General features: G+C 48.6%; 1 protein-coding gene across 5 annotated transcripts in view; it reads left to right on the forward strand.

The window, feature by feature from the left end:
* SCAPER (S-phase cyclin A associated protein in the ER) overlaps positions 1-14,786 on the forward strand; it is a 121,594-nt gene that overhangs the window by 64,807 nt on the left and 42,001 nt on the right. For all 5 annotated transcript variants that reach the window (XM_077318168.1, XM_077318169.1, XM_077318166.1 and 2 more), the window contains 2 exons: positions 579-644; positions 2,633-2,744. In XM_077318168.1, coding sequence (XP_077174283.1) covers positions 579-644; positions 2,633-2,744 — 178 coding nt within the window. The remainder of the gene's footprint in view (positions 1-578; positions 645-2,632; positions 2,745-14,786) is intronic.

Raw genomic sequence — 14,786 nt, forward strand, 5'->3', positions numbered from 1 at the left:
TAGTATTTATTTTTTCTAATCCCCAGGCGCATCATCGTATCAGAGAACAAGATAGCAGAGTACCTTCCAGTTATAACCACTGAAGGAAGAACATTGAGGCACCTGGGTCAGGCTTTCTCAACCAGGGTTTCATGAAACCCTGGAGTTGACAGTCCTGGAAGGATTTCTCAGATTAGGGGGGGGGAGTTAATGAATTTTTATGCGTTTCTTACATGTGTTAAACATTTTTGGAGTGATATGACTGCATATAGTCATGTCAACCCTACCCCCCCCCCAAATGGCCAATGATGGGCCTAGTGGGGGTGGGAAGGGCAGGGGTCCCAGGTGCACATGGACACAGCTATCCTTCCCAATCATGTTCGACATGATCACACCACTTCTGGGGGTTCTCAAAGCCCGGAGAACGTTCAGGAGTTCCTTGATGGTAAAATAAGTTGAGAAAGGCTGGGTTAGACAGACTGCTTGTCTGATCCAGCGGGGCTGTCCTGATGTTCTCATTCGTTGAATGTGAAATACAGAACCGAATGACACGGAACATCAGAATGTCATCCATGTAACTGTTTGTTTTTTTTCTTTAGAGCCAAGGAATACGAAAGCCTCATGGAAGCGAAGAACGCCCCCTGCGACTCTCCGTACAAAGCAAAGTAAGCACCCGACCTTTAAACTTTTGGCATGGAATACTTGGCTTAAAATGGCGTCAATGAGACGGTGCATCTCTCGGAAGTCGAAGTAGCGGATGTATCACGCGAGAACGATTATTAGTGCAATTAATATTATTTGAAAGTATCTGTCTGCACCCTTCTCTTTTGTTTTGTAGTATTGCATTAGTCCCCTACGGGTGGAAAAGCACAGAAGGTGGATGGGATGTAGTAATTACAGCCTGTAATCTGTGGAGCGGCTGTAATCTCTGTGCAGCAACGATTTTTTTTCTTCTCTCAGAAATAAAGTTAACATTGTGGTTTTGTTTGTAAAAGTATATTTTGGTTCTCCGGGCTGCCGGAAATCCTCTGAGGGGATGAAGAGATACACAGTTCGGTTTCATGGGCTTCAGATAGGGAGGGTCGGTAGATCAGCTGCAGGGCGCATGATTTGTACGTGAAAGGTCACAAGATTGGTTCCTGGCACCTCTGGTTTGAGACACCTTCGTAAGAACTTGAGAAAAGCCCTGCTGGATCAGTACTGTGGTCCATCCAGTCCAGCATCCTGCCTCACCCAGGGGCCAGCCAGTTCCTCTGGAGGGCCAAGAACAGGGCAAAGAGGCCAAGGCCTTCATAAGGACATCGGAAGAGCCCTGCTGGATCAGACCAGGGGTTCATCCAGTCCAGCATCCTGCCTCACCCAGGGGCCAGCCAGTTCCTCTGGAAGGCAAACAACAGGGCAGAGTGGCCGAGGTTTTCCCCTGATGTCGCCCTTGGCCCTGGGACCCAGTGGCCGACAGATCTAAATGTGAAGTTCTGCACACATAAGCAATTACGGGCATGTTGAATGCAAGTTATGGTTCCCAGTCACCTCTGTAAAAAAAAAAGAGGAACGCACACTCGTCTGGAAGCCTTGAAAATTCTGGGCAGTTGTGTGGACCATGCCATTGGTCATTTGGCCACGCCCATGATTAAATCCTCCCCCCTTCCCCGTCAAAAACTCTCGATAGTGACCGAATCCAGAATAAAATAAACATCCCCCACCGACCCATCCGCAATCTTAAACTTGGGGGTTTCTCCGGCAGCGGCTGGAAACAGCGGTCCCTGTGTGCTTCCCGAAAGGGGGGGGGGGAATAAGATTACCTCCTCTGAGTCAACAAACAGCTCGATTCAGCGCTCTGCTTCTGCCCTGCCAAGAAATTAAGCAATTCTGTAACAATTGGGGTAATCTAGGAGAAGGTAACTCTAGATCCTCCCGTCGGAAGGGAAGCAAGAAATAAAAACCTTTGTTCTTCAGAAACTAGAAGCTGGATCTATAGGGGCTTTTTATAAAGAATTTTAGGGGGAGGGGGGGAATTATTTTGAAAGGACAGACATGGGGCTCTGCATTGGCATGCTATAGCTGAAGCGGGCTGGGGGGGGGGGGCTAAGGAACCACAAAGCCAGTTCTGTGTCTCAGACGTGTTTTCAGAGGGGGGGAAACCAGTTCATCTCTTTCTCCAGCCAGAACGTACAGGTCTTCAGTGACCGTCCACAACAAAACGCTTGCTGATATCGTTTGTCCAGCTTTACCCTTAACGTTTTACGAAGCTCAGTTTGCTGGTTCCGGTCTGCTTAAAGTCAGTAGAGACTCTAGTTCTAGCGAAAGCAACAGAGCTACAGTCTGGAGCCTTCTGCAGACCAAACACACAATCCGCTGTGCGTCCATCGGCCAGCCTCACAAACTCTAACAATGCCACGCCTCTGATGCTACTTACAATTAGATTTCAGCACAGCAAATGATCTTTGGGATTATTTTGCGCATCTCCCCATTGTTACGTTTGAGTAATTTCATCCCGTGTGTCGCCGATGCGAAGCATAGATTACCAAAACCTCCAAGATCGAAACCCGCGGCAGATTTAGAATAGTTTCGTCCCACCGTTGGGTTACCCCCAAGGCTCATGGGATCCCCTACGGTCCTTAATCTATCCTTTCTTTCTCTTTCCTGCGGAAAGGCTGCAACGGCTGGCAAAGGACCTTCTCAAACAGCTTCAGGCGCAAGACAGTAACAAAAGTTCTGCTCTGGACAGGATTCTGGGAGAGATTTCGCGCATCCTGGAAAAAGAGGTACCGTGGCTGCATTATATGCATTTGCTCAGGGGGGCGTGACCATGTTGGCCTGAAACAGGAGAACAAAACTTGGGCCCAGGGCACTGTTAAGACCAAGCAAGTTGCAGTCAAGATCTAAGCCAGGAGTAGTCAAACAGCGGCACTCCAGATGTCCATGGACTACAATTCCCATGAGCCCCTGCCAACGTTTGAGTCAGGAAGTGAGTTCAGCCAATCAACACTGAGTCAGGAACTGAGCTCAGCCAACCAACACTGAGTCAGGAAATGAGCTCAACCAATCAATACTGAGTCAGGAAGTGAGCCCAGCCAATCAACACTGAGTCAGGAAGAGAGCTCAGCCAATCAACACTGAGTCAGGAAGTGACCTTAGACCAATCAACACTGAGTCAGGAAGAGAGCTCAGCCAATCAACACTGAGTCAGGAAGAGAGCTCAGCCAATCAACACTGAGTCAGGAAGAGAGCTCAGCCAATCAACACTGAGTCAGGAGGTGAGCTCAGCCAATCAACACTGAGTCAGGAAGAGAGCTCAGTCAATCAACACTGAGTCAGGAAGTGAGGTCAGCCAATCTACACTGAGTCAGGAAGTGACCTTAGACCAATCAACACTGAGTTAGGAAGTGAGCTCAGCCAATGAACACTGAGTCAGGAAGAGAGCTCAGCCAATCAACACTGAGTCAGGAAGTGAGGTCAGCCAATCTACACTGAGTCAGGAAGTGACCGTAGACCAATCAACACTGAGTTAGGAAGTGAGCTCAGCCAATGAACACTGAGTCAGGAAGAGAGCTCAGCCAATCAACTGAGTCAGGAAGTGAGGTCAGCCAATCAACACTGAGTCAGGAAGTGACCTTAGACCAATCAACACTGAGTCAGGAAGAGAGCTCAGCCAATCAACACTGAGTCAGGAAGTGAGCTCACAAACCCCAGCCAATCAACACTGAGTCAGGAAGTGAGCTCAGCCAATCAACACTGAGTCAGGAAGAGAGCTCAGCCAATCAACACTGAGCCAGTGTTTGCTGGCAAGGGCTCATGGGCATTCTAGTCCAAGGACATCTGGAGGGCCACAGTTTGACTACCCCTGGTCTAAGCCTTCCTGGAATGAAACTTGGTTGGTCTTAAAGGTGCCACCTGACAGAAATGGCTTTTTTGTGTGTATGCATGTAATATCTGACCCGATAATGGGGCGTTTGTGATTCCCTCCCTCCCTCCATTCATTCATTCATTCATTCATTCAGTTCAGTTCAGTTCAGTTCAGTTCATTAACTGCCCCTCTCCGTATCCAGACTTTGAGTGATGTACAACCCGTCTTCCAACAAGATTTAAAAAATCAGAATTTAAAAAAATATGCAAACAAATAATTAAAGCTCACCCCCGAAGCTTCGATTCAATAGTTCTGGGATGGGACAGTTATTTGCGGGAGGGAGTGTAGAGATCTTGTTTGGTGACCTTTGGTGGCCAGTCACATATCTTAAGCTTAACTGACCGCCCCAGGTGGTTGTGAGAAAAAGAGGACTACATAAACCCCTTCGACTCCCCGTCGGGAAGAAAAGCAGTGGGTAACTGAAGGAAGCAAACGCATTCGTCCCCCAAAATATATATTCCTTCCCTTTCACCTAGCACGGCAGAAACCCTTAACACTTTTCAACACACGAATGGGAAGCCTTTGCATCTTGGTGTAAAACAATTTCTTTGGTTATTGGTTAAAGATGAGTTTAATTTCCAGGAAGGGGAGGGGCGGGGGAGTCAAAAAGCCGCTGAGTAACTTAAGCTTCGTGCGGCTTATCAGTGGCTTCAGACATGTGATTGCCATCACTGGGGATAAACAGAACTGAAAACGATAGAATCGACGTAGAATGGGCTCCCCCCTCTGATCCCATCATCGAACGCTGCTGCCAGATTTCGGGCTGCCGTTCGGACTTGGGGTCGCAGGCCCCACTCACCGACTCAATTCCTATCTGCCTAAGTTTATAAGCCGGTGGAAGCGAGAAGGGGGAATACGCTCTCTGATCCGTATCCCCCTAGCTGTAATGCCGTACTATATCAGATTCTGGCCTAACCCTCCTCCGGTTCCGGGTCACCGCTATCCAAGCAGCGCAAGCCCACGGAAGAAAAAATAAACACGGGCTATCGGAAAGGCATGCCCCGGAGAGAAGGGTGGCTTGTGCCAGGTGACGTCTAGCCCCCCCCCCCCGTTCCTTTACACGGATGTAGAGCAGTACTTCTCAACCGTTCTCCGGAGATGGGCCACGCCCCTCCCTCTGGCCTGGGGGCTTTATTGTTTCGTTCCATCAAGTCACAGTGACATTTTGACTCTAAACCTAGGCCTAGCCCCCTTGCTGGCGTAGCTCCCTAAGGATGCTGCATTGGTTCCTTCAGCCACCGTTGAGAAAATGGCCGCCAGCCTCGGGAACACGATATCCTTCTCTTCATTGTCCTGCCATGCTTTCCCACATGTACGCTACCCCATCGGGGCTCAGATGCTTTAAGGGAGATGGTGGCACAAAATTTACGCGGGGAAAACGCCAACTGTCTTTTGGGGTCTCAAAAAGACTAGGGGTACAAGATTTCAGAGCCCCGAGAGGATACAAAATCTCAGTCACCCAGGGGCTGTTTGACGTGCGGGAAACGCCACAGCTGGAAGGCATTTTATTTGTTTAGGAATGGGAATTTATATTCCACCCCGTGTTAGGATCGGCCCACCCGTTTCCCCAAACCCCTGGCTGCAGTCTCCATCAGAATTGGGCCTTAGTCACTCCAGGGTTCAGATCCCGACTCCTCAATTAATGCAGACAGACAGACGGAAGATGTCGGCTTTTAACTTAAAAATTTTTTTTTTTACTCTTCCTCATTCTCACAGGGTTTTTTTTCGCCTTTGGGCTTTCTGCTTTTGTGGGAGGGGGTCATTGTGTTCGGCGCAAACCGCTTTTCGGTGTGCCGTCTCAGACGACGTCCGCGCCGGGATTAAAAAACAGTTAAAACCAGTTAAAGAAATCATTAGGGAGCTGCCGTTTGCCTAGATCGGGGAGGGATAAGGGGATTTTAAGCCGCTTTGACGGCGCTCTGTGTAACTCAGAGGGCCCTTGTGACGGATCCAGCCGTATAACGGGGCTTTGTTTTGCTGTAAACAGTTTGAAATGGTGCACAGACGACAAACCGTTCTCTAGGCCTCAGGAAGCGAGGAGAAGCGAACATATGTAGGGCATTACCAATATCTGTTCTTAATTGGCCCGTTTAGGGCCAGAGAGTGTGTATATTTTACCAGGAAAACATAGATTTGCGTTCGGTAGTATTGATAGCAATCGGCTAATAGAATAAGAGGTATAACTCTTTTCAGGAGCTGTTATAAACATGAGTTTTAAATGTTTTTTTTTTCCCTTCTTTTTTTTTTTAAATCAGCCAGCCTGCGGTTTACTCAAATGTGTATTTTTCCCTCCCGCTTATCGCCAGCAAGTATCTCTCTGGCCCTGGCAGAGCTGTTAAAGAGAGCAGATTGTGTTTCTGTCTATAAAAATCATACCATTGCTAATTGTGCCTTTCCCCAGTAACCTAAACAAATGTTATTGAATTTTCCTCCCAAATTCATCGCGAGCCGTCTCACGACAGGGGACGCTTTGTAAGCTGCAGGGGTGACCAAAATGTTTTTAAAGGCTATTTTTATTAAGGAGCGCCAGAGAATTAAGGTAACATTGATTTAGCAAAGCTTTTAGATAAATCCAAGCATCGCAGTCATGTCAGGCTTATGGTTCTCTCTGCACCAGAATCTAAAGCTGAGCACAACGGCCTAATATTGCAATTTTTCAACTTAGCCAGGCAAACTAAAATCCTTATCCGTGGTGCTCTGTATGTACCTTCTATTGGACTGAGAGCTCCTTGGGTCAGACGTCATATCCCTGCGCCACCAGAGCTGATGGCCATAGGAGGGAACTGCAAGTGACACACCCTGGCCCACATTTCTGTTGTCCTCGGAAGTCAGGTGATATCAAGTGACCAATCCGGTACCAGTACTTGGTAAAACGCTCCGAAATCAGGTGTCTTCCCCCAGTGTGGCCAACAATCCAGCTCTGTCCTGAAAGTCAGTTTGTAGCATGTTCTGTCCAGGATTTCCATCTCTGTCCCGGAAGTCTTTCTCCATTCATTCATTCATTCATTCATTCATTCATTCATTCATTCATTCATTCATTCATTCATTCATTCATTCATTCACCTCCCTCCCCGAAGGCTCAGGGCGGTTTACATGAAACAAGAAAATGATACCGGTGACATCATGTATAATAACAACAAGGTGATAACAACAATAACATTGACATAATAACAACGACAATAACATTAAGGAGTGGTGGAACTACAAGGAGCCTCAGCTCAGCTCTTCCTGAGACCCAGTGGGTAAGGCCGATTAGTAGGAGGGGGGGCTAGGGGGCCAATTGGAAGCGATGGTTTAGGTCAGGGGTAGTCAAACTGTGGCCCTCCAGATGTCCATGGACTACAATTCCCAAGAGCCCCCTGCCAGCATTCGCTGGCAGGGGGCTTCTGGGAATTGTAGTCCATGGGCATCTGGAGGGCCGCAGTTTGACTACCCCTGGTTTAGGTCGACCTCAACCAAATGCCTGGCAGAGGAGCTCCCTTTTGCAGGCCCTGCAGAACTGTTCAGGTTCCGTCAGGGCCCTGATCTCCTCTGGGAGCTCGTTCCACCAGGCGGGGTCCAGATCGGAGAAAGCTCTGGCCCTGGTTGAGGCCAAGCGGGATTCCTTGGGGCCAGGGACCACCAGGACGTTGGAGGTGGTAGAGCACAAGGCGTGTTCTCTCCGGGACAGAGACAGAGACCCCGGACAGAACACGCTGCAAGCTGATCAGACTTCCGGGACAGAGACGGAGACGCCAACTCGCAGTTCTGAACCACATAGTTGTTGAAATGCTCGATGTAGATGATCTTGCCGATGAACGATCCATCACGCCACTTGGGCTTCTTTACTAAAAGTATCAAGGAATAGTTTATCAGCGCGGCGGGCTTCATAACTCTTGGCACGCCAAGGGACGCTCCGGTGACAAATGGACAAGCACCCTCATTGCCGACGAAGTTAAGAGAGTGCTTTATATTTTCGAGAACATTATTTCCCCCCCGCTTCTACCGACGCTGCCAAAAGCAACCCCTTCGCTACGAGAAGAAAGGAAATAAACTGTCAGCGATACAAATGTACTTCCCCCCCTCCCCTCCACCCCGTTGCCCAGTTCTTCCTTTTGCAATTCATAACCGGCAGACTTCCAGGAATTGCAACTCGATGCACGTTTCTGTCACCTCTCCGTAGGAAACGCTGAGCATCGTGGGCACGCAGGTGGTAGCTAAGCCGCCCATAAGGGTCCACGCTCCATCGGCGTGGTCAAAAAAAGGCAGAATTAAGGACCAATAGTAAGGCAAGGAGTCCATCCTGTGGTGCTATCTTGGACTCCCAACTGGTCTTCAGATTACAGGGTTAAGTTCTCCTGCATGGCATTAAATGGTTGCTGAATTCCCCTCCCCTCTCAGCGTAGTATCGTGGTTAAGAGCAGCAGCCTTTAATTTGGACAACCGGGCTTGATTCCCCGCTCCTCCACATGCAGCCAGCTTTTACTGCAGCTGTGTGGTTGCAGAGGGAGAGTCATTCCAGGGTTGGCAATGGAGGGGATGGGGTGTGAAGGAAGTCGCACCTGGGCTTACTGGGCAAGGGGGGGACAGGAGCCCACCTATACATGATGTTTGCGAGCCCACACTTGTGTGCACCTAATAACGTGCCTACAAATGTACATACACCTAATTTGTGATAGCGAACACACAAACAGATCGTAGATTGGGTGTGTGTCTACTGTGCTTGGTTTGTTTCTCTTATTTTGAAAAGTTAAGTCGTACTTTTCCAGAGCCTTGGTTTGTGAGATAATGAAATAGTAAGACTACGGCATAAACATGCGCCATAGGCAAGCAGCTTAAGAGGCTCTGAAGTTCCGCAGAACCCAAAAAGATCATAGTAGTATTTTAAAAAAAATATATGGACAGCACCATCCGATCTCTGGCTTTCCCCCCTTAGTTCCTGATGAGTTCTATAATTTCTGAACTGTAACTGTGACTTGTTGGAGATCAAAATGTCCCAAATTTGTCTTGGCAAAAGGTTTTTAATCATAACCCGTCAACTGAAATGCCACGTTTTTTTTTAACTTTTAGCATTATTTGTTCCCTGGAAACGGCTTATATTGAAATTGCATTCAAGGCAGGAGGGGGGGGGGAGCGGAAAGAACCTGGTTGCTCCCTTTATGTTAACATTCTCCAACTAGTAGATAACACAGCAGCAAGATGGCAGCTGCGGTGGAATTTAGAAGACCAGGATCTGTCGTCTTTCCCCGGCCCCCTTCCCTACGCATTATTTCTGCCTGCGGGGACGTCCCATTATTTCCGAGCGTCCTAATCAATGGGGTCACGAAAGATTGATTCCCCTCGCTGTCACACTGTTTATGACAGAGATCATATACAGTCATTTCTAGAAGCGGGCCGTAATGCTCTTGTTAACTCCCCGGTCGAGAAATCGGCAGACACATCTCGCTTGTCGGGGGGCGGCGAAAAGGATCTTGATAGCGTCACTCACCGGCGGGGAGGAGGAGACGGACACTGTTAATTGAATTTCCCCGGAGAGCCTAAAAAACAAAAGCGGTGGAGGGAGGAGGGGGCCAGAAACCACACAGGCTGTCAGCGTGGGGGATCGGCTCGCCGTTGATTTAACTCGGCTAATGGCTGGGTCTACAGAAGGCCTTGCCCAGAGGGAGGGCAGAGATCAGGCGGTAGCTCCTTCCCACTTACTAAAAACCTTTCCAAACTTGCACGCCGAGACAGATGGTTTTCTGAAAAGGGCTATGACACGTGTGGGGCAGGCGCGGCAAAAGGGGATACAAGATGGGAGGGTCCATACCCGTTTAGGGACTGTGCTTCCCGCCACTTTCTGAACGTCTGCATCGGAAGAATGCATCTTAGTGGGAAGAATCTTAAGAACGTGTGCATCGGAAGAATGCATCTTAGTGGTATTCCCCGTGTCAAGATTGCGTTGCTGCAAAATGATGTTTGTGGTCCATCTCCCATGAATATCCTTCTCCATTGGGGGAGGTGACTTGTGAAGTCCCTGCCACCAGATGTGGGGATGGTTATGGGCTTTGGAGAATTTTAAAGGGGGGATGGTGGACAGATTCATGGTGTATTGTTGGTTACGATGCAGAGTGGGAAATCCAGGTTCAGAGATGGAACACCTCCAAAGCCCGATTTCATCTGAAACTCGGTAGGGCTGGTCCTGGCTAGGGTTTGGATGGGTGACCTCCCAGGGATACCCGGATCATGATGCAGCATCTCTTCCCTTGAATATCATGCTTGGTCATGAGCATCTCTTCCCTTGAATATCATGCTTGGTCACCATAAGTCCCATGGCAAAAGGGGAGGGAATCAGCAGGCCCTTTGTGGGAATCTTAGCTTGGCGTTTGTACGGACATTATTGGGGAACATGAACCTGGACTAGATAGACTTTTGATACGTGTCAGAAGGAACTTTGACTCTCCAAAGACGGCCCCGTGGAAACGTGGTTGATTTTTAAGAGCCGCGGGACTCAGATCTTGGTTTGATCCCCCCTCACCGCCCCTACGTGGTCCGGAAGTCCCGTAAAGAAAAACAACTCTAGGAGTCTTTCAGACTCCACAAAATAAAATCGCCACTTCTGTTTCGGTTGTCAGCGAGACGAAACACGACCCTCTCTTAATGTAGACACTCGACAGAGGACAGCAGCTTCTCCTTGGACCGGAAGAAAGATTTCGCCGCTAACCATTAAGTGACTTTGCTATCTTTTCTTGATGCGTATATTTGTATAGGATTGAACCACAACGCTCCTGACCTCCGACAGACATTCCCTCTGCGCCCACTAATGGTTTTTCTTTTTTCTTTTTTATGTGTCAAACAATATTTGGGGGCTTTAAAAAAATTTTCAGATAAAATTTGCAGCCCGCTGCCCTTTCCCGGCGTGACGTCGGCTGTTTACATTTCAGGCCAGTGTTTGTCGTAGCTTTCAAATAGAGGGGGACCGGGGCAGACGGTGTTTATCACAACCCAGAGACAGTCCGGAACGGCTGGCCTCAGCGGCACAGAGCACGCCTCTGTTATTTACGTTAGGACCAGCGCATTGCTCAAAGCATGCCGGCCGAGTGACCTGCTCACGTTTAAAAGGCGGGAGGGGGGAGGAAACGACTTTTCCGCAGCTCTCCGGTGATATCGGGGGGGGGGATCCACATAACCTCATTTAATAGTAAAAAGAAATAAATCTGAGATATTAAGCGTTCCAGAAGGGTCGCCGTGTTAGTCCGTCGTAGCACTGGCCGTCTTCAAGCAAAGGTTGGATGCGCACTTTTCTTGGATGCTTTAGGATGCTTTGGGCTGATCCTGCGTTGAGCAGGGGGTTGGACTAGATGGCCTGTATGGCCCCCTCCAACTCTATGATTCTATGATTCTATGACTAGATGGCCTGTATGGCCCCTTCCAACTCTATGATTCTAGGATTCTATGACTAGATGGCCTGTATGGCCCCTTCCAACTCTAGGATTCTATGATTCTATGACTAGATGGCCTGTATGGCCCCTTCCAACTCTAGGATTCTATGATTCTATGACTAGATGGCCTGTATGGCCCCTTCCAACTCTATGATTCTAGGATTCTATGACTAGATGGCCTGTATGGCCCCTTCCAACTCTAGGATTCTATGATTCTATGACTAGATGGCCTGTATGGCCCCTTCCAACTCTATGATTCTAGGATTCTATGACTAGATGGCCTGTATGGCCCCTTCCAACTCTATGATTCTAGGATTCTATGACTAGATGGCCTGTATGGCCCCTTCCAACTCTAGGATTCTATGATTCTATGACTAGATGGCCTGTATGGCCCCTTCCAACTCTATGATTCTAGGATTCTATGACTAGATGGCCTGTATGGCCCCTTCCAACTCTAGGATTCTATGATTCTATGAAAATGGCACGGGAATCCAGTCGCACCTTGGACGAACCAAATCTAATTCGGCATGAACTTTCGTAACTTCAGCCCGCTTCTTTGAAGGTTTCGAAACGGAGTAGGCCATCTGACAGCAACACTTATTCTGTGAATTTAGGCCAAATGTGACAGGGAGGGATGAGCCCGTGCTCGACTCTCGTGGCCCTTTCTTATATTCCCAGGGTAATGCCCGGCGGCCACTTTGGGGTCAGCAAGGAATTGACCCGGGGATCCTGGAGGTTTTCCTCTGGGCTTAGATCGGGGGTCATTGGAAGAGTCATGGGAGAGGCAGCTGTGAACGTTCTGCCTTGTGCAAAGGGTTGTACTAGATGACCTTTGGGGTCCCTTCCTGCTCTGTGTTTGTTTTCCCCAAGATTTTAGGGACATTGACAAAACCCGAGACATTTCTTCCGTAAAACCGTATTTTACGTTCTCAGAGTTCAGCACTGCATTGGGGTTCTTTCTTTGGGAAAAGAAAAAATCCCAATTTGCCCCACTAGAGGGAGCAAAGCAGCACTAGACCGGTTCATGCTTAGAAGTAAAATAATTTTTTATTTGCCGTCATGCAAACATTATTTTGTGTGTGTGTGTGTTATAAATGTCCTTTGTGTTGGTGTTTTTGCGTTTTTGTTGCTTTTTTTTAAAAGACAAACCCTAATCCTGCACAGCTTGAATGTTCATTGTTTAAATTGGCAAAACCCTAATGTTATTGCAGCAATTTACCAATTTATTTAAATTCATGTATTAATTGAAACCGAGCTGGATTTTGAGTGCCAAGGGGCCCGAAGCACGCTTGGGTCCTGGATTCTAGGGGGAGTGCCGGTAGAGAGTCAGCGCAAACAGGACTGGGTAGAACTGCCCCATGCAACCTTTATCTAGCAAAACATATTTTGGGAGATTTGCAAATGCCAAATTGCAACCCCGTTAGTGGTGGTGACCTAGGGTTCCATTCAGCTTCATTCCAGAGGCTCCTGAACTGTTAAAGGAGCGGCAGAGGAGAACAGAAATAACGTTTTGAGTGGCCATGAGTATTGCTTCCTTGGGGAGGCAGCTGTGCTTTGATATAACCCTGAAAGCCACTGTCCTGAAAAGCAAAGGCAAAAAGCAAGCCTTTTTAGCGGGAGAACATATATACGGTTGAGAAAGCAGCAATTTTGGATATTCAAGGCCCAGTTGCCTCTCTTTTATGATATAAAATATGGATGATTCTTTAGAAAGTAGAAAAGAATCTACCAATATGCTTGTTTGAGATTATAGGGGACCTCGAGGGGGGGTTCTTCTTTGTGACGTCCTAGTTCCACCCCCCCTCCTCGCACCCCTTCCTAAAGATGTCCACTTAGATCTTTCAGGACAGAACACAACAATTCCCCCCATTGCTCCTTGCCCGTGTTCTTTTTCATGCTATCGTACTACTTACCTCGGTTTGGAAGGGGGCGGGGTTGAGAGTCCCAAAGTCTGCCAGCACTGAAATAAGCTCCGAATAAAGTGTGCTTGATGGGGTCGTTCTTTGTAAAATAAGCATTGCCGAATATACATTATCGGCTTGGCCTCGTTTATTTTGAGCAGAGGCTTTTCCTCTTCCCCCCCCCCTCCTCCCCTCTTTTTTTCCCCTTCTCCTTGGCACAGAAGCCGGATAATTAGTTTTGTGCGGCTGCGGTGACGGTGTTGGTTTGGTTTTTATTTAGAACACGGCCAGTCTAGGATCCCGGCCAAGAATAACCCTCGTGCCTTTGAGTCTTGGGGAGGGCTGCGTTTAAAAGAAGAAGGCGGGGGGGGGGGAGGAAGAAAGCGGAGAGCTTAAATGTCTCGAACTCCGTCAATGGCTCCTTCTTGTTTATTGGGTGATGATACGCCTGGCTAACCCGTACAACTGACACCTCTCATCGGAGGATCCAGCCTGTGCTGTTGAGTGAGGTTGGGCAGCGAGTCCTTGGCAGGACACGGCCCTGGGTGGGGCTGCTCCTGTTCGCCGCGGACCGAAAATCCTTCCGTCTCCTCCCTGTTTGACATCCATGCAGAAACCTGCACGGTCACCCACAGTGTCGGTCCAGCACACAGCTCCCTAACCTTTTGCAAGCCTTTGGGCACCTTTGGAATTCCGGCACAGCGTGGCGCACGCAACCACAAAATGGCCGCCACAGGAGGAGGAGCCAGACACAAAATGGCTGCCGCAACTCGCCTTCACTCTCACAGGAAGGATGCTCATGCTGTGGCACAGCCGATCACATCTCCCAACAACCTCACGGGGCAAAAGCCCCCACCTGTTTTTTAAAAATGCTGGTCAGGCACTAGGAAATGTGTTTGGCGTGATTTAATCTTTGTAAACACCCTCGTTTCCAGTCTGGGTTGGAATTTAGAGTCGGTGCCTCGTAGCGGTTGGAACGGTTTCCATGAACCTTTAGGCCCAGGCCCACCCACCAGTTAGGTTATATTATCGATGAATGCCTCTCGAGGTCACAGGTTAAACCCCTCCGAAAAGACAAGGCAGCTTGATTTAGATGGAAATATTTATGATATACGCCTGTGATGCACAGATCTCCGGCATTCATTCAGCGAGGCGCTTGTTCCTGATGGCCAAACGCCTGTGCCTTAATGCTAGGTTGCATTCTTTTTTGGGACGTGTGCCATTTTTCTAAAGGCCTGAGGGGAGAAAATACGGGATTTCATCCTTTCCTCGGGGTGAGGTGAATAGTATAAAAAACAGCTTTCCTTTGTTGACTGTCGGGAGTCACTGCCAGGGGGGCGGGGCTGCCTAAATTCCCCAAATGCCCCCATTTGCTTCCAAAAGGTCAGAGAAAAAGAGCTGTTTTAAATACCTCGCTTTTCACTAGCCATAGGAGCCTCAAAGGGGCTTACAATCGCCTTCCCTTCCTCTCCCTACAACAGATACCCTGTGAGGTAGGTGAGACCGAGAGAGCTCTGAGAGAACTGGGATTGGCCCAAGGTCACCCAGCTGGCTGCACGTGGAGGAAGAATGGGGAATCAAACCACGTTCTCCAGATTG

The sequence above is a fragment of the Paroedura picta genome, chromosome 18, assembly GCF_049243985.1.
Source record: "Paroedura picta isolate Pp20150507F chromosome 18, Ppicta_v3.0, whole genome shotgun sequence".
In the NCBI taxonomy this organism is placed as follows: domain Eukaryota; kingdom Metazoa; phylum Chordata; class Lepidosauria; order Squamata; family Gekkonidae; genus Paroedura; species Paroedura picta.